General features: G+C 40.3%; 1 protein-coding gene across 3 annotated transcripts in view; it reads left to right on the forward strand.

Annotated features, from left to right (window-relative positions):
• The first annotated feature begins 1,852 nt into the window (after positions 1 to 1,852).
• Positions 1,853 to 24,962, forward strand: part of Dcdc2 (doublecortin domain containing 2) — a 142,994-nt gene continuing 119,884 nt past the window's right edge. The window contains exons 1-3 of one of the 3 annotated variants that reach the window (XM_042684262.1): positions 1,853 to 1,915; positions 2,620 to 2,986; positions 6,301 to 6,355. In XM_042684262.1, coding sequence (XP_042540196.1) covers positions 2,694 to 2,986; positions 6,301 to 6,355 — 348 coding nt within the window. In that variant the 5' untranslated portion in view covers positions 1,853 to 1,915; positions 2,620 to 2,693. Of the gene's footprint in view, positions 1,916 to 2,120; positions 2,174 to 2,619; positions 2,987 to 6,300; positions 6,356 to 24,962 lie in introns of those variants that run through there. The other 2 variants (XM_042684260.1, XM_042684263.1) reach the window with 2 other exon arrangements.

The raw sequence follows: 24,962 nt of genomic DNA on the forward strand, positions 1-24,962 counted from the left end.
TAATCAAGAACCTTTTTATTTTCAGAGAAGCATTTTATAGTTCTTTCCCCTTAATTTTCAAACAATATATTTTCCAATATGTCTCATTCATGAAATATTTATTTGGTACCAGCCATATTGGGACTGGTAAGAGGTTGATAAATAAAATAGACAGCAGCTTTTCCCTTAGGGAATTTATACACATCACAACTAATTACGCAAAGATGAAATATATAATTATATAAGGGTTTCCAATACATTGTAATTGCTACAACAGGTAAATCTATAAAGTAGATAATATGTAAAAAAGCTTCTCCTGATCAGAGGAGTAGCATAAAATAGGTTTCTTGAAATTCTTAATTTTTGAACCAGGGGTCACACACTTTCATTTTGTACTGGGCTGTACAAGCAGCAGGGGGCTTCAGGCTGTTGAGAGTATTGGCGTTGGTTGAATGCCTTCCAAGTCCTCAAAACAGGCACAGCTGTTTTCTTTTTCTACTCTAAACTCTTAAATTCCCACATTTAGCTTAAAGAATTTCCCTCTTCTACATTCTCTATGTAGCATTCTCTCCGATTTGACCTTCTTGTGGAAACTGGGTAACTCTGAAGACATCAACGTATCCCAAGACTTTATAATCAAAATATTCCTGCTCCAGAGTGCAACACCTCACACATTCACATTTCCTGTTGCTAGGGGGTTCTGGAATAAGACAGAATTGGGCTAAAATCAGTTTGTTTGACATCAGGTAAATTTCTTTGGTGTCTCCACAGGGCAATTTCTCCATCTGCGAACAGTACATTTGCCTCTAAACATTATTATGTTAAATTAGGCAATCTATGCAAGTGACTAAACAAGCCTGGTCCACAGTTATGTGAGTACTCCGTTAATTGTCACTTCCCCCCCCCCCCCCCATATGATGAGTTAGGAACACTTGGTTATAAAAATTTGGACATTGACAATCTTAGTAAGGGAACATAGAGAAGAACTGCACAATTTTTAATAGTCTCAAAACTCTTCCTCCTGATCTAATTATTATTTTTGTTGGTTGTGGGGCTTGAACTCAGGGACTGGACGTTGTCCCTGATCCCTGAGCTCTTTTGCTCAAAGCAGGCAGGCACTCTACCACTTTGAGCCACAGCTCCACTTCCGGCTTCTGAGTGGTTAATTAAAGATAAGGGTCTCACTGGGACTTTTCTTCCCCGGAGTGGCATCGAACCGTGATCCTCAGATCTCAGCCTCCTGAGTAGCTAGGATTACAAGGCGTGAACTACCAGCACTTGGCTGTTGTAGTAATTTACACAAGCAGCATGGCTGTGAGTTCTAGGGCTGTGAGTTCTAAGCTTTTCTATCCTTTTCTTGCAAAGACCTTCCCATCTTCCGCAAAAAGATCCACTTGGGAGACGCTCAAAATGCCGTAGGATGTCACCTGTCCAGCGGGGCGCGCGGCTCCGGGCCCGGGGCCTGGCACACCGCAGCATCCCTTTGTGGAGAGGCCGCAGGATAACGCTTCATCCCTTCCAAGCCCCTCAACTCCTTCTGCACCCGTGTCAGAGGCCGCCAGGAAAGCCCAGAGGTGGCCAGGCGTCGCCCAGGCCTGCTTCATGGACTTGGCTCTCTGCGCGCGCGTGGCTGCTGTAGCTATGGAAACGGCGAGGAAAGGAAAAAAAAAAACCAACCACCAACAACAACCAACAATCCAACAACCACTCTTCTCCCCCCACGGGGCCGAGGCAGGCCCGCAGAGGTAACGGCAGCGGGCAGGGGCAGCCCTAGCGACGCCAGGCCGGCCGTCGTCGTGGAGTTTACCCAGTCGGACCCCAGCACGGCCCCCGCCCCGCACCGTCCCCCTTCCCCCACCCTGCGCCCCGCCCCGCCCGGGGCAGCGCCGCGCCGCGCGTCCCCCACCAGCCCTCCGCAGTCGATCGCCGTCTTTGGGTAGGTACCCACCCCCGGCCCCCTCTCCCAGCGGTGGCGGGTGTGTCTCCCGGTGGGGGGGCCCTCCCCCACTGCCCGCCCCCTCCCTCCCTCCCTCCCTCCCGGGAACTCAGTTGCCGCGCCGCTCACTGCCCGCGGTGGTCGAGAGATGCCCACCTGACCCTCGACAGCGCGCACCGCTGCTTAGGGAGGCGGGCCGAGTGCCGGACCGGCAAAGAACGATCTAGACCACTTCAGCCAGTATCTTAATTACTTTATGTATGTATGTGTGTGTGGGGGGGGGAAGGTGGCGGGGGATGGGAAACGAATAGGAGATCGAGGAGAGAAAGGTCCCGCTGTTTGAAGTGACCCAGATAGATTGCTCCAACATGAGTTTCGCCATGTTAGTGAATCTGTGAGTGTGAGTGTGTGTGAGTGTGAGCTCGTCCGGGTGCCCCACCCCTCCCCCGCCCGTCCTCGCTCGGGGCAGGAGTTCAAAGCCCCCCCCCCTCCCCGTCCCGCGTCCCCCAGCGCCGCTGTCCCGCCGGCTGGAGAAGCAGGTGCGCGGCGCCCCCGCGAGCGCTGATTGGCCGGCTGCGCACGCCCCGGTGAAACACTTGAACTTGCGTCCCGCAGCTCCTACGAGGGTATCCGCCGGGTGGATGGCCGCGCCCCGTCTCCATCCCTCGTGGGCCTGACCGCTCTCCTCCCCGCATTGCTTTCAGGAGGTGATTTCCTCGCGGTGGGTTCCTCCGGGGGCAGCGGGGAGCGCCCGCTGCGGTGTCGCCCCGCGGGGAAGATGAGCGGCACCAGCGCCCGGTCCAGCCACCTGTCTCAGCCCGTGGTGAAGAGCGTGCTGGTGTACCGCAACGGGGACCCTTTCTTTGCGGGGCGCCGCGTTGTCATCCACGAGAAGAAGGTGTCCAGCTTCGATGTCTTCCTGAAAGAGGTGACCGGTGGGGTCCAAGCGCCCTTTGGGGCGGTCAGGAATATCTACACCCCGCGGACCGGTCACCGCATTCGGAAGCTCGACCAGATCGAGAGTGGGGGCAACTACGTGGCTGGGGGCCCGGAAGCCTTCAAGAAACTCAAGTGAGTCCTGCGGCTGTGTGTGATAGGCGGATGTGGACAACCTCCCCCCCCCAGACGACCCCCCCCATCCCATCCACATCTGGGTGGGTAGAGGGGTTGGGACTTGCCGGTGTGGTGTTTCTCCAAGTTCCAGTCGCAGTTGGGGGATAGGGGTTGAAATTCACCCAAGAAGGAATTTTGCTTGAGTAGCAGTAGATATCCAAGTGTAAAACAAAAACAAAACAAAAGGTATAATAACAGATGAAGAAAAAATAATCCTGGACAAAGTTAGTGACCAAATGGATACTTCTGCAATTCCTGTTTGTTTTCTCTCCCACTTTTTCTTGGAACGGATCTGTTTAGTTTCAATGATTCCTTCGTAACTACTTCCAAGTATTGGAGGCTATATGAACTCCACAAGTGCAAACGGCTCTGCTTCTCCCCCTCCTTTGCTTAATTCTTCCAACCTTTCAGGTAGAATGAAAACAACTCCACTTCTATGATTCTCCTTCCAACTTCTGTTACATTAATACTACTCTCAGAATGTTTGGGAAAAAAAATTATTGGCTTAAAATATGTTTGCTGGTCTGTCTCCAACAACCTGATGCATGCAAAGATGGGGTTCACTTTGCTCAGTTCCTACCAGGAAGGCTACCAGGAGACTCATTCATACCAGATATTCCTTGCATCGGACAGTTCATATAAATGTAATTATGCAATAGTATACTATTATGCAATAGTATTTGTCTGTCTTGTGTTCTTACCGTAAATATATTAAGATTCATCTATGCTGTGGTATAGGTAGCATGCACCAATATGGCATTTTTTTTTAAAGTATTGAATAACATTTCAGATGACATGGACACAACACATTTGCTTATCCATTAAGTAGTTGATGAATATTGGAGTTGTTTCACTTTTTGGTTACCATGAATAATGCTTCTATGAACATTTGTTTACATTCTTCATTTCTCCTGGGTATGTATCCAAAAGTGAAAGTGCTGGAATAGATGGTAATTCTATATTCTGTAGTATTTAAAGACTCTTTTTAAAAAGAAAAAATCATCTTGAAATCAAAGATAGTAAAAAAAATAAAAATCTTTACCATAATTCATGCTTGTGAAATTTTCTTTCTAACTATATTGCAACACTTTCCCAAATGTCATCAGCTTCTCTAAAATTATCCCTTCTTGCCTAAGCTTACTTAAGTTGAATTTGAGGTGCACTGCTCTGCTGTGACAAGCATTCTTAGTGTGAAGGTGAGGGATACATTTGAATTTATTTTCTCCCCTCTATGAAGTGGTCTACTTTCATAGAAAATTGATAAATGATACTGTCTAAAAGAAATATAGAGCTTCAAATAGGAGACTTGAGGCTTAGCTACCTATTTATTATTGAAGCCCTTGGGTCAATCGCTGGACTTAGTTTCTTAAGAAAGAAAAGGAGCACACCATTTCTACCTCACAGGGCTGTTGTAAAAGTAAATATTACAGATGTGAATGTGGTTATAAACACCAAAGTGTTATAGCAATGTTAGGCATATATATATTATATATTTTTATTGAACAACTCCCATATCAAGCAATTTAATGGGAATGCCAATCTAGTTCAGAATCTGAACCAGAAAATAGAGTTGAAAACTGTAGGCTCGCTTCTGTAATCCATGTTTGGTTTTGTTTATGTGGCACCACAACTCATAAGACAAAAAGATACAGTTCTAAACCAAACCAACTACAAAGAACAAATCATTATATGTATATAAGGGACATAGGTGGTAATTTTTGCTTTTGGTACACACACACATACACACATGTGCACGCACATGCTTGCACATGCACACACACACACACACACACACACACCAACTGAATTTAAAATAACAGTGTTCATGGTTGATTTTCCATGCTGGCTAGTATTTTTTTTATAGATGTGTTCAAATAGCAGAATCTATGATTATAGTAATAGAGGCCAAGAAAATTTTACTCCAAGAATATTTGAATCCTAATAGTATAAGTTTGTATAACAAATGAAGAACATAGCAGAAAAAAAGAGAGTCTAAAAGATGTTGTGGGTAATTTGGTCTTTGGCTTAGACCCTAAATTGGGAAGATAGCAATACATTTCTCAAATGGAAATGATCAACTGCTTGCAGGATCATTTTTTGCTTAGAGTTTGCTAATATTTTTCAAATCACATTTATACTGCAAGTTATTTATTTTTTGGCAGCAATTGCTAGAGACTATTATACCCAAACTTACCCTGTGCTTTGTGGGGGTTGACTCTACCTCATTAATCTTGCGGCTCTGAGATCACTTTTTTGTACATGACAGTGTATTTTGGAATTCTGCTAGAAATACTTCTTGCAAATTCACAAAAGACCCATTATTGCAAAGACAGAGAGAGTGTTTGCATTGTATTATGTAACTACTGTTTATTCAAATGAAATACATATCTTTTCCAGGGGTATCAGTTAACTAAAGCATTCTTTCCAAAAAGACAAATAATATCAGCCACAATAAAACATTACAATAGTTAATTCCAATATAAACTGTTTTGGACAACTTGGTGGGTTGTACTTATGCAGTAACTAGTAAACGATGAGTAGTTAATAACTGCTTTAACTATTACTAATATAATAAGAGTCTCCAGAACTTATCTACTCTTTAAGCTAAACTAATTCCTCAACCATCCCAGGCGGCTGAGCCTTTCTGTACCATTATAGGAAAACGATACCCCATTCTTTCCTCTGTGTTACTTTAACATATACTTTCAGTATTTCCATTAGTACAATTGCTAAGCTTCTTTACAGTTTGCATTCTTTATCAAGCTCATATGCTGGGTGCTGGTGTCTCATGCCTGTAATCATAACTACTCAGGAGGCTGAGATCTGAGGACAATGATTTGAAGCCAGCCCAGGCAGGCAAGTTTGGGAGACTTTTATCTGTAGTTAAAGAGCAAAACCAGAATTGGAGGTGTGGCTCAAATAGTACAGTACCAGACTTGAGTGAAAAAGCCATAGGAGGGTGTGAGCCCCCCCCCCCCACACACAGAGAAGAAATTGAAATATACTTTCTATAGTTACTAATTAACTATTAAGATTCCCTTTTAGAAGTATTTATTTCTAAGACTTGATTCCTTTGAAGTTTTCAGTAGACATGCATAAGCTGTGGTTGATGATGCTGAATTAATGCAGTTCTTACTATCTGTTGACTTTGTATTTTTTATGACCTGCTTTAGTTTTTTTTTAAATCAGGTTTACACGATAAGGAATTTACATAACTGACTTGAAACTTGTAAGAGCAGTAACCCTCACAATTTGTTTGTTTTTCCCCCCAGTTACCTGGATATAGGAGATATCAAGAAAAGACCCATGGAAGTTATTAACACAGAGGTAATGCAAATTCTATTTTGAAAGCTCAGATAAAGAAAGGTGCCTTTTCTGCTTCTTATGGTGTGTATCAGAAACTTGTATGGCATTCTAATGATAAGAGTAGGGTTCTCAAATGCATATAAATGGGATATATGCATTTATAGGTTCTAAGGAAAAGATGGAGGTTACTTTGGGTAATTGTCAGAAATAAAGAGGCAGTAGGTATTCTAAGACATGCAGGATTAAATGGAACATATTCCAGTTTTACTCATTTTCAAGCTGCCTGTTCTCCAACTAAATCCAAAGGCAATTTTCCCTGTCAAGGGTAGGAAGAATGTACGCACTGTTAGATAAAATCTTTACCAAAATGCCATCCTTTATCCTAACTTGCTTTTGATAGCTTGGTATTTGAAACACCAAGATCAAGGTGACTGTGACTGTCCCTGAGGATTTCAAAAGAACAATTAAATGTTGCCATGTCAGAAAAATACTTGTATTAAAGCTTCAGCATAGTCAGCAAATGCACGTGTGAATCTAGTAACTAAGTCCTTGGTTTATAGAAGAAAAAAAAAGGATTAAAAACCAGTAACAGCCTCAAGTGTCTCAGTGAGACAGTGAAAGGGTTAATTAGATCCTGATGAGCCTTTGTCCACCAGCCCAGATTGCTACTCTTAATCAGGTGCTTCCATTTACTTGGGAGTTCTGCTATGCACTCACCTGCCTCTTTCTTTTAGGTCTATCTGCATAAGCTAGTATGCAGCTTTGATTTGTGAACATACATCTCATATGTAAAACCCATCCGTTATCTCCAAGAGAAAAGAGACTCTTCTCAGTTACAGTCCTGAGCTCCAGACTCTCCTTAACTTTCACTGTTTCCTCTCACATTCCGATTATGCTCAACAACACCAACTAGGTCCCTCTAGGGAAAAAAATTACATAGGAAACAAATTCTAATTGTGCAACAGTTGAAGAGCACGAAGAGCTAAATTCATTACTCAAATAATTTACAGAAAAAGTGCTACTCCCAGCCCTTGTTTAAAATAACTGGTATTTTTGTTTTGTCATTTTGCTTTTTCAATTATATATCAAATTGATTGTCCATGAAAGTGATAGGCTTTATAGCGTAGAGGAGAGAGGAGTTTAATTTTTTCAGGTTGTTTATACATTATAGTTAATACCTGGAGCAAGTAAAAAAATAAAGGGCAAATTGGTGAATTAGTTCTGGAAACGGTTCTGTTTGAAGAGTACACACCTGTTGGAAGCAGGCCATCTTGCATGAATTTGGTGACAGAACCTGAATGTCTATAATAGAAGTAGAGATGTGGGAATTACAAAACATTGTAGTACAATATATTTACTCTGGGTTCCAGTATTGTTGGTGAAAACATTGGGCCTAGTGAAGTGTAACAGGTGTGTACAATGATTGGATTGAAAATACCTCTTTTCCTCCTTCTCCTCCTCCTCCTTCTTCTTCCCCTTCTCCTTCTTCTTCTTCTCCTCTTCCTCCTCTTCCCCCTCCTCCTCCTCTTCTTCCTCCTCCTCCTCCTTCTTTCTTCTTTTTCTTCTTGTCGGTCATGGGGTTTGAACTCTGGGTCTGGGCACTGTCCCTCAGCTCTTCAGCTCAAGGCTAGTGCTCTACCACTTGAGCCACAGGGCCACTTCCAGCTTTTTCTGTTTATATGGTGCTAAGAAATCGAACCCAGGGCCTCATGCATGTGAGGCAAGTATTCTACCATTGCCTTAACAGCATATATATATATATATATATATATATATATATATATATATATAGAGAGAGAGAGAGAGAGAGAGAGAGAGAGAGCGAGCTTTAACAGCATTTATAAAGACTAGTTAATTTAACTTGCTAACTGCTTTTCTTCTCTGGGCAGCCCTATATCTTCTTTTTACTTTGGACCAGTGCATGAGCTATATGTACCGATTCTGATTTATGAATGCCCATCTTAAATGCGAAAAATCCACTCCTCATCTCCAAATAGAATACTGTATGTCTTCTACCTTATTTCTCACTAGCAAGTCCCTTTAGTCCTTCCTTCTTTCTGCTCTGCTGTAGCATGTATTTTCTTTTCTTCTCAGTTGTTCTCCACAGGGCCAGGTGGGGATGAAAAGAAGAAATTTGAAGTGCACAGGAGCTAGGAAGAGATGGAAAGACAATGCTTGGTCATGTTCAGCAGTGTGTCCTCCAACCCCCCAAATCTGATTCTTCACTTTTCTCCTCCCCACCTTTACTCCCAAGGTAGTCGGACATTTGAATTCATTTCTCTTAGGTTTCATTCCTAGTCTTGATCTTCAACCCAAGACCCTTCTCCCCAAAGCCCCACTGTGGTCTTCACTCTGCTTTGAACAACACCAACTCTTCCTTTCATCACCAGAAACGGAGTGTGGGGGCTTTTGGACTCCCTAGGGTAATTTCAAAATAATTTTTCCATAGAAATATCACTTTGGCTGTTGATTATGCAGAATTCTTACAGTAATCCCATCACATTAGCAAACCCACCATACCAGAATATACGATTCTGTTTTCCTAATTGCTCCAAGCATATTCATTCTAATTATTCCCAATAGATTCTTTTTCTAACTGCAGAAAGCCATTTGTATTTCTGTTGGGTTTTGCCAAATACATGGTTTTGAGTCCTAGCCATCCTAGCTTGGAAATATCCATTGTCCACTGGGAGTTAGCATTTCTTATCTTCTCCCAGAGGGCCCTCATCCAAGTTCATGGTAGACTCAGACTGTTTTTAGATAGTTTATAATTTAGACAGAATGGTCCCACTTACTAATGGCAGGTCATAGTAACTAGGATGTACTTGCCATCTTGACATTCAAATGTGTCATTGCTTTTCCATTCCATGAGCTTTATCTTTGAGAAGGCCCATTCCTCTTTCTTGGTGACAGGACTGTATCTCTTCCACAAATCGGAGAGAAGCCCACGATGCTAATTGGCATGCACTTTGGACAGGAGGAGGAAATTGGGGAGGGAAGAAGGAAGGAGGGTGGGGGAGAGAGGGAGCCAGAAAGAGAGTCCAGTTTCAGATCTTATTCTGTGCTTCCATATTCGATGCCAACTTACCAGGTCCAGTCTTCCTCCTTTACTCATTCAATCCATAGGGGACCTTGTCCTCATGCAATGGGGGCTTCAGATTCTACATGTATAATTCCTTCTCCAGGTAGCACCATGGCTCACCCTCTCACTTTAATTGCATGTGATTTCTACTTTCTTTCTTCTTATTTTTTCTATCTTATCTGCTTTGCGTGCCACATGACCAAATGCTTATAACCTACAGTGCAGAGGGCTGAGTGAGCAAACGTGAGTGTGCTATACACAATCTCTTACCTGAAGGAATGTGTACTCTTTCTAAGGGATGGATGAGTTTCAGTTTTGTGGCTAAAGCTGTTTGGTTCAGTGTGTCTGGCTTATTGTGTTGTTGCAAAGACCTTTGTGGGCATTCAGATTCCTTCTGCTTTGACCTAGAGCTACAAACTCTTCTGTTCATCCTTGAGCGCATACCCCATCCATGTAGTGAGTTTTCCAAATAATGACATTCTTAAATAATTTCTTAGACTGTAAAGTTTCTTGTACTGTGTAAGGGAACTTGGTACATGATCTATATCTATATCTATATCTAGCTCCAGATCCCTTGTTATATATTGGTAACTGTGTTGGGAGCAAGGTATAACGTGAGCACTGCAGAGCTCTTATCATTTATGAGTTGAGAGTCTGGGGAATGGTACCTACTTTCTACTGCAGCCATGGTAACTCAAATGTGCTTATCACTTTGACATTCAAAATTCTTCTATGATTCATGCTTTTGATTTTTTTTTTGTATCATGAAGCTTATCATTAAAGAGACACTAAATTGACAGCCAGTCTTGCTCCTCTTCCTTTGTGACCCTAACGTGGGGACAGAGACAGGAAGCACTTGACCTCTTCCAGTAACTAACCCCCCAAAAAGTACATGGTGTTATTTGGCAAGTAAATGAAAATTGTGTTAGAGATGCTTAGGGAAGTGCAGATGGGGTTAAATATAAGAGTAAGCTTTTGAGAAGGTTGTCTATAATTTAATGAAAAGGGAACATTTGAGACTCATAACTGTGAAAGACTCACAGCTTGGATTTGGCAGAAAGAGCAAAAATAACCCTGGAAGGTAGAGAGAGCAAAGCAGCCTTGTTCTGAGTCAGGCCTGGAGGATAGATAGATAGACCCAAAGTGCCCTGCAAAGCCAGCAGCTGTGCCATTGATCACTCTATCTTACATCTCCTGAGCTTCTGCTCCCAAAGTGTAGACTGATTTTAAGACTTGTCCATTCTCATGGAGTTTGTGTCTGTTTTGTTTCCTATCAGCCCAGGGAGAAAGTCATTTCATTGATGTCCACACAAATATTCTTCTAATGCCAGTCTTCTCTATGTGTTGAAATTTATCAATGGTTTGTAGAAATAGCTAGGTTTTGTAGCTCATGTAGAAATATTAACATCTCAAAACTTGGCATTTGACTTTACTTTCCCATATTCTTTTTTTTTTTTTTGTCAGTCATGGGGCTTGAATTCAGGGCCTGGGCATGGTCCCTGAGCTTTTTTGATCAAGGCTAGTGCTTTACCACTTTGAGCCACAACTCTACTTCTGGTTTTTGGGTGGTTAATTGGAGATCGGAGTGTCAAGGACTTTCCTGCCCAAGCTGGATTTGAACTGTGATCTTCAGATCTCAGCCTTCTGGGCAGCTAGGATTACAGGTATGAGGGACCAGTACCTGGGATAAAAATTCCTTATTTATCTAACTCAGACTCTAGCCTTTGGTCATGCTTTCTTGTGACTGCTTTTTTTTTTTTTCTGCTCTACTCCAACCTTCATGTGCCTCTTGATTTCTAATACAGACCAGAGTAGAATTTCATTTGATCTACTTGAATCTTGCTGATCCTTATTTTTAATGCCCAGCAGTAAAGAATTTTGAAGTCAATGCAGCCTCATGCCTATAATTCTAGCTACTCAGCAGGCTGAGCTCTGAGGATCCCAGTTTGAAGGTAGCTCAGGCAGGAAAGTCGGTGAGGCTTTTATCTTCAATTAACCACCAAAAAGGCTGGAAGTAGAGTTGTAGCTCAAGTGATAGGATGCCAGCCTTGAGTGCAAAAGTTAAGGAACAGTCCTCTGGCCCTGAGTTTAAGCCCTAATACTGTCACATTTTATACCCCTTCCCCATATTTATATTTTTAAAAAGATCAAAGATCTATTTGGAGTTTTATTTCTTCTCCTTTAATCGTCTGGCAGAAGTCACTGGTCATAAATAAAAGGACAGGCAAGAGAGGGCAGATCAGGCTCACCTTACTCCGGTGACCTATCCAGGAATACAAGTCCATACACTGTCTTAAAAAGAAATATGCAAATTAAAATCTGAAGTCAGACTCCAATACAAGCCTTCCCAAAGAATGGAAGTTTGCTTGTTGGATTGCTATCCAAATGAATCCTCTCAAATATGCCAACTTTGCTTTGGATTTTTAAAAATTATGTTTGTATATAAGTAATGGAACAAAGGAGTTCACCACTCAACAAATCAGTTTATGAGTGCCATGAATCTTGATCAATGTCACCCCTTGTACTCTTTGGATTTTCATTAGGGGAATTTGGATAAGCTTTATTTCTTTCTGACAGGATAGACTACCACGGGGAGGAGAAGAGAAAGGAAGAATGTGTTACAGCCATAAAACTTTGCTTTGTCTGCAAAGCTTGTGGCAATGAATTGTACTTTAGGTTGTTCACTCAGTTGAACAGCCTCCAACTTTAAATATCGTTATGAAGACTTCATGCTTCAGCTTAATCATTGTTCATAATCTCTAATGAAACATACTATAAAGCTTGCTACTTAAAGTGGTTTGTCTGGGAATGGGATTCTAGACATTAAACTGAGTGTAATCATTAACCACACCGTGGGAAGACATGGGGGTCGGGTGGTTTAACCCAGTGATATATCTTCAGCTTGAGGATCTGGGGTCCCAAGGAGGCCCAAAGAGGTAACTGTTGAAGAACTAAACTCCTAAATATTTTTTCCTCTAACTTGAATAAAAATTTCCACGGAAGTGGTGCTGTAGCTCAAGTGGTAGAGTGCTCGCCTTCAGCTGAATTGCTGAAGGACAGCGCCCAGGCCCAGAGTTCAAGCCCCACAACCGACAAAAACAAAAACAACAACAACAACAACAACAAAAAATTTCCAGATTATGTCAATTCCTGTGTATGGAAGAATGCAAATCCATTCATGTTAAATTTATCCAACCATGATTGAAGCCCCTTCCCAATCTTTTATCTCCTATGTCTCCTCTTCAACCTCTCTAATACAATGAATAAATAAGAAGCATTCTTTTATGAGAAGCTAGATCATCATAGGGGCTACAGTAACCTAAGAGTCTGGAAGACCTTGCCAGAGCTTCACAAAGAGATTTTTTTTTTGACTCAAAACAGCTGACTACATTTTATTTTTCTACCATATGTATTTGTTTTACCTTTTTAATTTTTTGCTATTGAGCTGTGTGTCTATATGTTAGTAAACAAGAGAGATTTATGTCAACTTGCAAAATATAAATCTAATGAAAAATGTATGTTAATAACCCTTATCAATTATGATCAGAAAGTTTTGTCCATTAGCATTTGTTGCAAATATCTTCCATCTTCTCTGGCATTTATACATGACTTTAGGAAACATGCTATTGGTGAATTTGGCAGATATGCTAATTTATGATGGTGGTGGTAATGATGATGATGATATAGCAATGAGATGTTCTAAACAAGAAGGAAATTATCGATCTTTTAGGGAAACATAGAAAAGTACTTATGAGATAGTTAAATTATTGTGTCTATTTTAAACTATCAGATATTTGTCTTTCTGTGCCTGGTTTATTTCATTTTGCCTATGGTATTCTGCTCGTCCATGTTGTTGCAAATGATAAAATTTCTGTCTGCATATGTGTGTTTCTATGGATGGAGTCCAGGACTTTGCACATTCTAAGCAAGTACTCTACCACTGGGTTACAGCCCAACCCTAGAATTTCTTTTTCTCAAACAGCTAAATGGCATGAACTCACTTATAAATGGAATTGAAAAATGTTCAACTCATAGAAATAAAGTCAGGCACCAGTAGCTCATGCCTATATTCCCTAGTTTATTCAATTTGCTGAGATCTGGAGGATTGTGTTTTGAGGCCAGCCCATACAGAAAACTTTGCTAGATTCTATCTCCAAAATAACCAGCAAAAAATAGACTTGGATATGTGGCTCAGGTGGTAGAATACCAGCCTAGCAAGCACAAAGCCCTGAGTTAAAAAAAAATCTAGTACTGAAAAAAAGGAGAGTAAAAATAGTGGCTATTAGGGGATGGGAGTGGTATAGGAAATGGGGAGATGTTAACTACTACTATGACCAACTTCATGTGTAATGCTGCTTGTACCATTTCACATTTTCCCTGGAATAATTATCAAAAGCCTCTCTGAATACCAGGAGATAGGCTAGGTTCTAGCCATATAGATTTTAAAACAAAATGAAACAAAACAATTATGTACCATCAGGAATGACCACAAAGTAATTGTGGTAGATGGACTCTGGGCAGAGCTTTTTGTTAAATTACCTAGAAAGGAATAAAATGAGAAAATAATGCTCGAAAATTTTAAGTCAAGGAAGAAGGTGATTTGTTTAGACTCAGCTCATAATTTAATTGTAGGTACAGAGTGGGGAAAGAAAAGGTATAGAGTGAAGGTTGATGAATTTAGGTCAGATTGAAAGAAGATTGATCTTTTTCCTAATTAGAAAACCCACTGAATGCTAATTGAAAGTGTATTTTTTCCTTTTTTTCTTAATATATATTTTTTTTACTGTAAAGATACTGTACACAGGGGTTACAGTTAAAGGAGAAAGGTAATGAGTCCATTTCCTATCCAATATTGTTACACCCTCCTCCTTTATTTTTCCCCTACCATCCCTTTCCTCCCCACCTCCCCAACTCCTCCCTCCCTGCTCCCCCATTTTGTTATTTCCCTTCCCCTCCCCAAATTAGAAAAATGTATATACAAGATGCAGGACACGGGAATCAAATACTGGAATCAAATCTATTTTTAAGCATGAATAGTCTTTTGAGATGCATGTTTAGTCACATGCTATGATAGGGAAGATGGAGCACTTTAAATATTAAACCTAATCAAAGGCTCTGTGGGTTAGATTGTCATCAAGGTCTTCCTGTAGAAACTGGGGAGGATCCCTGGTCAGCCTGATCACATCCCACAGAGGAGGCAGAGCGAGGGAGTGACAGGCACTGACCCAGATAGGACCTCTGTGTGTGTGTGGGGGGGGGGGGGGAACGGGGATTTCTCATTTTGGGAATGCCTTCTGCTTAAATAACCAAGGGGTGCTGGGACTTGTTGATACTTTAAGTCAACCAAATTTTGGAGCAGAACCATAAGGATGAAAGGGTTTGGGGAATATTCCTGTTTGGGAGTGTGGTTTTGATCTGTAGCAGCTTTCCCCAGATACACATAGCAGCCACTCATAGAGGTATTTAGATTTTTTTTCTCTCTATACAATTAGCATGTCCAGAGAAAGAAAAATCCCAGGGTGATGTATTAAAGGAAGACAGGAAGTGAAATGCAAAGGAATAAGACAAACATCAAAAATCAGTGATAATCCATTCTACTTTTATTTAGACATAAAAACTTGTCACATAGTTTGAATTTTATTTCTCTTTAATTTAGAAGAAATTCTCTCTCTCTCTCTCTCTCTCTCTCTCTCTCTCTCTCTCTCTCTCTCTCTCTCTCTCTCTCTCCTGGCTTATTTTGGGAGAAACATTTGGGTGGTGGAGAACTTTGCTTCAAAGATAAAGAGTAAGCCAGGTGCTGATGGTCCATGCCTATAATCCTAGCTACTCAGAAGGCAGAGATCTGAGGATCACAGTTCAAAACTAGCCCAGGCAGGAAAGTTGCAAACTCTTATCTTCGATTAGCTGCCAAAAAAGCCAGAAGTGGAGGTGTGGTGTAAGTGGTAGAGTGCCAGCCTTGAGTGAAAAAGCCAAAAAGAGTGAAGTCCTGAGCTCAAGCCTCAGTACTGGCATGTGCACGTGCACACACACATGCATGCACACACACACACACACACACACACACACACAATCCAGCACAAAGCAGCAATGAGTGTGTGGGCTTTTCCTGGAGAATCTGAAAATACTTTGCTTATGGGGCTAAGGCTTTGGGTTTGGATAGCAGGGGCTTGATAGTACTAGGTCCTTGGTCCCAAACTGTTTTCTAAATAGCCAGCCATCTCTTCAAGTGTAGGTTAGTATTCGATTCAGCTTTTATCTGTCACTGTATTTGAAAAGCAAATGAAAGACCATATTTCCAAAGTAGGCTACCTCTATACAAAAAAGAAGCCAAGTTGTAGTATACTTAAACAGAGTTCAATGATGGAGTTTTAAAAAGGCAGGGCTATTTTTTTGCAGTTAGTTGATTTCATCATGAAGTATGCGTGTTGTGTCTTGGTGTCTGGCTTGGTCAACAGTGAAAATTCCCATACATCATTGTGAAAGACTCCTTTGGAAGCAGCCAGCCAGATCAAGCTCTGATGTTATCCCATGATTACATAGTTTGGATGTTTGGTTTGTTGAAATAAGGTTGATTTTCAGTCCATCTGCTAGCCAGGGGGCAAAACTTTTAAGTGCTAAGGGAATGTGGGAGAGAGACAACTAAATTGACTTGGTATATTTGCAATGCCTAATGTTTAACCTGGAACCTTTCTCTCTAGGAAATTTCTAATGGCAGTCAATGTCACGTTATGTTTCTTCCCATCCTCTCTACTAGCAAGTATTTGTTGAGTTTCAGATTTCTGAACCTCTCTGCACATCTTTGCTGCCTCAAATTCTACAACTGTTTATGTAACAGAATTGTTAATTATAAGATTTTGTAGAATAAATAGCCTGATATTATCCAAGTTGCCTTTATTAATATTCTTTTTTGAAAATTAATTTTATCATTATTATGAAGGTGTTGTGCAGAAGGGTTACCATTTCATAAGTCAGGTAATGGGTACATTTCTTTTTTTTTTTTTTGGACAATGTCACCCCTTCCTTTACTTTCTCTCAATTTCCTCATCCTCTCTCAGATAAATTATCTTAAATGCAGCCCACTTTGGTCTCATACTGACTATATAACTTGGGCTGGCCTTGAACTTGAGATCCTCCTGCCTCAACCCAGTGAGTGCTGGAATTACAGGCATGTACCATCATGCATAGCCCAAGTAAAAATGTGAAGATTGCATTGTAACTCTTAAAAATCCTAATTAACAGCCTATTTTCCTAGAAGGGAGCAAATAACTTCCATGCACATTTTTATTAGCTAGTATGGGGAACTGTTACAGGTGGTTTGTTAAAACCACTGGTGGCTCATGCCTGTAATCCTAGCTGCTCAGGAGACTGAGATCTGAGGATCATGGTTCAAAGCCATCCTATGCAGGAAGTATGTGAGACTCTTATCTTCAAGTAACCACCAAAAAACTGGAAGTGGCACTGTGGTTCAAGTGGTAGAGTGCTCACCTTGAACTGAAGAGCTCAGGGACAGCGCCCAGACCCAGAGTTCAAGCCCTACGACCGACCCCCCCTACCAAAAAAAAGTTGAAATAAAATGATTTGAAATGTCAATTACAAACATATGTATGTATATTCCTTCACTCATAGCTCCTTGATTTACCACCTGAGAAAACCATCATTAAGATGGAAATGCATTTGATATACCTAAGCTATGGAGCATCATAATTTAGCTGCACAGTCTACTGTAGACTATCAGTTATTTGCCTGTGATCATATGGTTATTGACAGCTGAAGCTTACTACCACTTGCATACAACACAGAGTGTTCAGTGCCACATACTGCTAGCCTGGGAAAAGATCAAAATTAAAATCTGAAGTACAGTTTTGACTGCATGTGTCTAGCTTTCCTACATTGTATAGTTGCAAATAATCATTAAGTTGAACCATTGTCAGTTGGGGGACAATATGTCTATTTTATTATGGAAAGAAAGCTTCCAAAATATGTTTTTTGGCAAATGTTGAACGTGTGTCTTATGGTTGCTCAATTGATGGACACTTAACTTAGTCAAATAGTGTATGAGAATGGAATTAAATGGTTTTTCCCCTACTCCGTATTTTTAATCAGATTGCCATTCTCAGTGTGATTTCTATCTTAATTATTCTATTAATATCATTGATTAACTTTGCCTGACTCACCTCTTATAGGTCAACCTAAACATCGGCATGTAAATAATGCAGTACAGACAATGTGGAGAATTTTCAGCATTTTTACTTAGTGACTCATTTATTTATTCTACACTCTATTTCCACCCCCTCTTATTTCCCCAATCTACTAGTTTAATGTATAACCATAATCAAATTATAATTTTCTCCACCTGTTTAGGAATTACTACTTTATGGCCTCAAGTTAGTGGAATTCTATTCTCCAAATTTGGTGTCAAGAGGATCTGTCCAATACTTGTTATAAGTGTATTCATTCATAGAAAATTAATCATGGCTAGATGTTTACATTCTTTCTATCTATCTATCTATCTATCTATCTATCTATCTATCTATCTATCTATCTATCTATCTATCCATCCATCCATCCATCCATCCATCCATCCATCCATCCATCCATCCATCCATCTATCTATCTATCTATCTATCTATCTACTTATTTATCTATCTCTATCTATTTTTCATACCAGTACTTGGGCCTGAATGCAGGGCCTTATGCTCTGGCTTGGCTTTCTTGCTGAAGTGGTGAAGTGCTTCACCACTTGAGCCACACCTCCACTTCTGGCTTTTTGCTGGTTAGTTGGAGATAAGAGGCTGGGATGGCTGGGGTGGCTTTGAACCAGATCCTCAGACTTCAGCTTCCTGAGTAGCTAGGATTACAGGGGTGAGCCACTGATACCCAGCAAGATGTTTACACTTTAATCAATAACAATGTTTGTTTAGCTTGTATATCTCAGACTCTATGCAATTACTCTGACTACATAGACTTAGAAAGTTGTGGTGGAACTCTCCTAGTTCTCCATCCCTGTGACCTTCCATGGGCAGCAACGACTAGAGCCCAAAGCATCTTGAAAAGCTTCTTTGAAGAAGTGACATTTATGTTGACACCTAAATGGAATGAAGAGATGGTATCCAGGCAAACAGGGGAGGAAGACTGACCCAGGCTGAGGAGAGGAGCGTAGAGCATGTTTGAGAACTATGGTGTGTTCTCTGGGGCTGATGCATGAGACGTGGTGGGAGTGGAGAGGTGTGCGAGACAAGGCTCGGGGAAGAAGGAACCAATTTAAAGCATTTTAAAAACATCGTTTTGACTTTTCCTAAAACCATTGGAAGCTATTGAAGGGCTATCAGCAAGGAATAAACAAAATGAAGGCTGGAGAGCACTTGATGGAGAAGAATGTGGTGTTCACCGTGGCTGTGGAGATAATGGAAGAATGAGATTTGAGAGATAGCTTGCAGTTGGATCGTAATTAGGGACAATGAAAGGAGTTTATGTGGACGATTTCTGGCCTGGGCCACTGGCTAAATAGGACATGTTTGTTTTTTGTTTGTTCTTGAGTTTGAACTCAGAGCCTCATGCTTGCTAGAAATAACATTCCACTACTTTAGCCATGACTTTAGCCCTTTTTTGTGCTATGTTTTACACTGTTTTTTAGTTTATTACTTCCTGCCCTGCGTGTGTGCCTGGACTACAATCTGCCTATTTTAGGCTTCTGATCATTCCTAGGTGACAGCTATGTGCCACTGAGTTCAACCCAAAGGTTGCAAAACATTAGAAACTGGAGCTCACTTTGAAAGAGAGAGAGAGTGGGAGAGAGAAAGACAGAGAAGACAGAAGAGAGAGGGATGGGGGGGGAGAGAGAGAGAGAGAGAGAGAGAGAGAGAGAGAGAGAGAGAGAGAGAGAGAGAGGAGGTGTGCGTTTTCCTTGTGTTACATAGTGTTCTGAGAAGCATTTTACAACTATCCAATTGAAGCCTTATGAAACAGAAAATTGATGAATAAGAATCTTAGGAACTACTGACTTGATGAGTGACAGTCCTGGAGAGCTAACAGTTTAGAACTTCTAGTTCATATATTGTGTGTTAGTGCAGAGGGAAGCATTTTTAGTTGAATTAGTGGAATATCATTGGAAGGCGGTTACTTAATCTTTTTGCTCTTGGAGAGTTATTGAGAGGAAAGAAAGTTTATGAATTCATCATATCTTGGTGGTAGGGAGGGTAAAATACATAAAGATGATAAAAAAACATAGGAAGTGAATAGAGAGAAAGGGTCCAATTTTCTTTTTATCATCACTTTAACATCCTTATTTAACAGCCATGATTAGTTCCCAAAATCTTGCCTAGAGTTATTTTAGTTGTATTCTTAATTGGCATTCATTCTGACTTTTACTAATATTCCCTATAGAGCAAGATATTTTTGTTGAATGTTTCCAATACAGTACTTGAAATGGCTTTGGCAGGTCAGTTTATAAAAAAAGGCTCCCACAGGAAACGGAAAGTACTTTTACATGGAAATTTACCACAGAGCGTGGAGACATTAGAGACACAGCAGACATGAAGCCAAGAACCATTGAATACGTTTCTTCTATTTTCACGAGGCTAATGTCAAAGGACCATTTGTTTTCTGCAGCTATTCTTGAGTAGATGTTTTTGAGTAACATCTACCAAGTTACCAGGTAAACAAAGAAACTGGAGGCAAGAGCATTGTGTGTCACAGACAAACTGAATTTTCTCCTCTAGGTCTGAAAGTATAAGTGTGCTTAATATTTAGGGGGCCTTAATTCCTTCATGTGAAAGTAAGAATACTCTCTAAATGTTTATTACAAAGGTTAGAAATATTCAATGTTAGAAACATACAATGTGTGCTTAGTTCCTAGCACTATGCATGATAGTATTCATATAGATCTTCAGGTATTCTGCCATGCTGCTGTTGGTATTAATGAAGATCAGAATAGCTCCTAATTGAAATAAAACAAGGACCACTGACATTGTATTGGCTGTTTTTTTTTAGCAGAATGTGACTGACTGAAAGGGGGAAAAATGTACATATAAAGTATCTAATCAGCTACAAAACTTTCTCCAGGTGCTGGGTGATATTTATTATTACTCCCATCAATCAATACAGAGTAGATGATTGACAAGGTTGAGATCATTATTATATAAATACAAGCAAAAGAAAATAGCTCACCAAATAAAAATAGCACAGAACTGACTTGTTAGGTGTGATTAGATCTTAGAGTTGTTCTTTCAATATTGAGGAGGGTTTATGTTGTTTCTCAAAGGCTGATCTAAAGCTTGAGAGAAAAATACACATGTGTATTACCCAGGATTATTGTAGTAGGCAAAAAAAGTCAAAAGTCTAAAGCTTATTATAGCAGAAAAGGTGGTTTTGAAAAGATCCTGACTCTATTTCACAACTTTGGATAAAACTGGAGAATTAAGCTCAGAGAATGAGCAGTTTCAGAGGGGTGCAGGTGTCCACAACCCAGACTACATTATGTCACAGGAGCCAGGATTAAGGAGTGCACTGAACAATAGAGACACTCAGCTTTTAGACTTCTGCCCCCAACCCTTGACAGTAGATGTTGCAAATCTCAACCACTGATGTCTTTTCTGCTATGTTGAACTGTTAGTGCTGGCATAAAAGTCCTGGTGAAGTTGTAGTTTTGGAAAGTTGCAGTTTCCTACCATTAAAATGAATTACAATGAAGGTCTATGTATAGTCACTCACATCTGTAATCCCAGCGACTTGGGAGATGGAGACAGGAGGATCACAGTTTGAGGGGGAAAAAAAGTTAGCAGACTCCTACCGCATGACCATGTCTATCATTCCAGTTACTCAGGAAGCATAGGTAGGAGGATTGTTGTCTGAGGATATCCCCAAGCAGAAGCGAGAGCCTATCTAAAAAGTAGAGTGGGGGACTGGCTCAAGTGGTAGAGTACCTTTGCTAGAGCAAATTGTGAAGCCCTCAGTTCAAACCTCACTACTGAACCCCCCCCCCCCCCGCTTTCAAAGATGAAAAACAACTGAGGCATTCTTAAAATACAATATCTGTAGAGAAAGACATATTGAATTTAAAAGAAGACAAAAACATGGGTGTTCATTCTCTGCTCCTTCAAGCATGATTTAAGACATACATTGGCATCTACAATCTTGCCCCAGTCTCCCCTCCTTTAGATACCTTCCAGAATGGTCCCCCATTTTGTAAAACTTTCCTTGTCTAAGTTGCAGTCACAAAAGAACTCCTGTGAAGAAGATGCCCACAGTTCTCCCTCCGCTCAGGTAGCGCGGGTAGCTCACAAGAGCCACTGTGGCTTAACTGTTCTTTTAAGCTGTCTCTGTCTCTGGTGTCAGCATCTGTCTACATTCTAAGCTCTTGAAAGACAGGCAGTCCCTGTCTTGCTCTGTATCCTTGCCTTTTTCAGTAACATGAACACTTGGAAAGAGCTAGAGAAAAAAGGGACTGTTCCTAAATATAAAAGATTTAACATAGAAGAGAAGGAAATCATTTTGAAAAAAATGAAAATGTAATATAATATAAAATGAAGCACAAAGCTTATTAAATAATCACATTACAAATTAACCTTTATTATATCTAAACATCAGTATATTTGATGAATATGTTGATAAGTAGCACAAATAAATATTTGCAAATTTATGTGTGTATATATCAACACATATAAGTTAATATTAACTAGTGAGTTAATTCACAAAGTAACTATCACATTGCTGAAGTATAAAAGCATGCAATAACTAAATATACAAATATAAGTAATTGAAATTTTTCAGCTGTATTTTGAAATATCTAAATCATTTAAAGTGTATCTTATTTGAATTCACTTCTATTCAGTTATTTACTTGTGAATGTTCATATTTGTTAGATTAAATGGTGGGCTATGCTTTGCTTCTATTTTTTGGCAATTACAAGCAATATGATATGAGTCTTTTGTGCACATACTTTGGTACCCATGTACTTTCAGTTTGCTGTTGTGTATGCCTAAGAATTAAATTGTTGATGGACAGGGTTTCCAGGCCTTCACTTTAAAAAAAATTTTTTTTTCTTTTTGGTCGGTTGTGGGGCTTAAACTCTGGGCCTGGGCGCTGTCCCTCAGCTCTTCAGCTCAAGGCTAGTGCTCTACCTCTTGAGCCACAGCGCCACTTCTAGGTCTTCACTTTTATTAAGCAATGCCACACTGTTCTCCAAGGCTACTGGGCGAGTTACCTGTACCAGGGCACAAGGGTTCCTTTGCTTCACATTATGCCATGCTTGAATTATTGCCTGCATGGTGTTTATTATTATTATTATCATCCTATTTAACTGATTGTTTAAATGAGTGGTGAAAGGAGCCTCAGTAATTGCTTATTAGAATGTCCTCTCATGGAACTGGAGATGTGGCTCAAGTGATATAATGCCAGCCTTGAGCAAAGAGACAAAGGCCCTGAGTTCAACTCCCAGTAGTAACATACAAAAAAATAGAGTGTCTTCTTTTCTAAACCACTGGTTCAAATATTTTGCTGGTTTTTCCCACCAGTAACTTGTTTTGCTCTGATTTATAGCTGTTGATACACGCAAGATAAAAATTCTTAATTGTTCTCTGTGGTGGTCTGTTGGAAAGGCCCAATTTTCTGATAGTTTTGGAGGCACATTTTTTTCCTTTCTGAGGCTAGACAAGAATGACTTGTGAGTACAACGTTGCCCAACCAACACTGTTTGCACAATGTGACTCTTTCCTTTGATTTATTATTATACTCCCCATGGGTGTGAAGATTGCAATTTTATCTTTTGATGCAGAAGGCAGGTTTCAGTCTTTGGAACAGGATGTCTAGAAGTTCTAGCCTGTGGCTGTTTGGTACTTGGTAACCTGGAAACCTAATTGCAACAAGCCAGCCAAACAGCTACTCTTCTGAGTGCTGGTAAGGAAAGTAATACCAGGAGAGATCAGTCAGAAACAGGCTATAGACAGACCTCACAAACAAAGCTGGCTTCTAGTTACGGATATTGCTAATGGAGTTACCATAGTTCTGAAACAAATTTAGTGGACTGAATAATAAAATAATTCCATGGTCCCTGGTCATGAGTTCACCAAAGTTCTTAGTTGACTAGAACTTATGAGGGAGGAATTATCTTTCTTCTTCTTTTGAAGGGAAGCGTGGCTGCTATTTTGTTAATTTACTTGTTTCCCTGTATCTAAGAAAGTAAAAGAGGCTTTCATCAATGTGTTTTTACCCCCAGTGTTATTTACATTTTGTAAGCACTACACTTACATAGAAATGTGAACAAGCACTCCCCTACCACTCCCCTAACCACCCTGCCATTCATTCCTGTCTTCATTTTGGTTTTATAGGAATAAATGTTACTAGAAAGAATCTAGTGCAGGAAGGATATCTTTTATGGGACTGATTTTGTGTCAGCTCATGGAACCCTTGATCATTTGTGTAGAATAGAATGAAATTACAAAAGAATTAAAGAATTATGGAATTAAAAGAGGCCTCTTGCTGTGAAATGTAGGATTGCTCCTGGAAAGAGATGTGTTGGTCTCAGTTTTGAGGTAATGGAAGAAAAATCCTCCTTCAGTTCTCCACTGTGTTTGGAAACTGGATGGCTCATGCTAAGATGTTGTCCTTGTCTGTCTGAACTGTGCTATTTTCTGTATATACTGTGTCTCTAGCTCTTTATTTCCTTTCTTCCTTTGGGACTTCAGGGTATAAACAAAGGGTAGAAGCAGAAATTCAGTGCTGCTTTTTGTAGCACTTTTTAATAAATCTAAGTTGAAAAAAGGCTTTAACTGAACTTGTTTTCTTCATATGGTTATTATGTTTAGGAAAACAAGCAAGGCTATCTATCTTCTATGCAAAGGGAATAAAGACACTCATTTTTCTTCAGTTGTGTTACTTGGTGTTTTATGTAAATCTCTGTTTACTGCATGTCTATATTAACTTTGGGAGACTAATCTTTTTTTTTTTTTTTTTTTGGTCGGTCGTGGGGCTTGAACTCTGGACCTGAGTGCTGTCCCTTAGCTCTTCAGCTCAAGGCCAGCGCTCTACCAGTTGAACTACAGCGCCACTTCTGGTCTTCTGGTGGTTTATTGGAGATAAGAGTTTCACAGACTTTCTTGCCCAGGATGGCTTTGAACCGTGATGCTCAGATCTTAGCCTCCTGAGTAGCCAGGATTATAGGCCTGAGCCACCAGTGCCTAGCTTGGGAGACTAATCTTATTGAACCCCAATTCTCTCTCCAAACCTTACTTTATGAGCTTGCATCAGTGGTCAGTGCTTATGTATTTTTACTTGAATAATTTATTACAGCATTGCTTATTGACAGAAGACATGGCATAAAGGCAAGGGTGTGAATTTCGGGACCAAATAGGTCTGATTCTAGGACCTCAAGTATAATTTCCTTGTTGGAAACTAGATAAAAAAAATAGTATCTGTAATTACCAAGAAATATTGATGAGCTACTATTATCTATTATTTCTGGATTATTTATGACGGTAAATCATACTATTGGGACAAAAAAAATAACTATATGGTCCTTGCCTTCTAAGGTCTTGCCCAGCAAAATAAGGA

This window comes from Dipodomys spectabilis, unplaced genomic scaffold (assembly GCF_019054845.1).
Source record: "Dipodomys spectabilis isolate Male_0828 unplaced genomic scaffold, ASM1905484v1 ptg000085l, whole genome shotgun sequence".
Taxonomy (NCBI): domain Eukaryota; kingdom Metazoa; phylum Chordata; class Mammalia; order Rodentia; family Heteromyidae; genus Dipodomys; species Dipodomys spectabilis.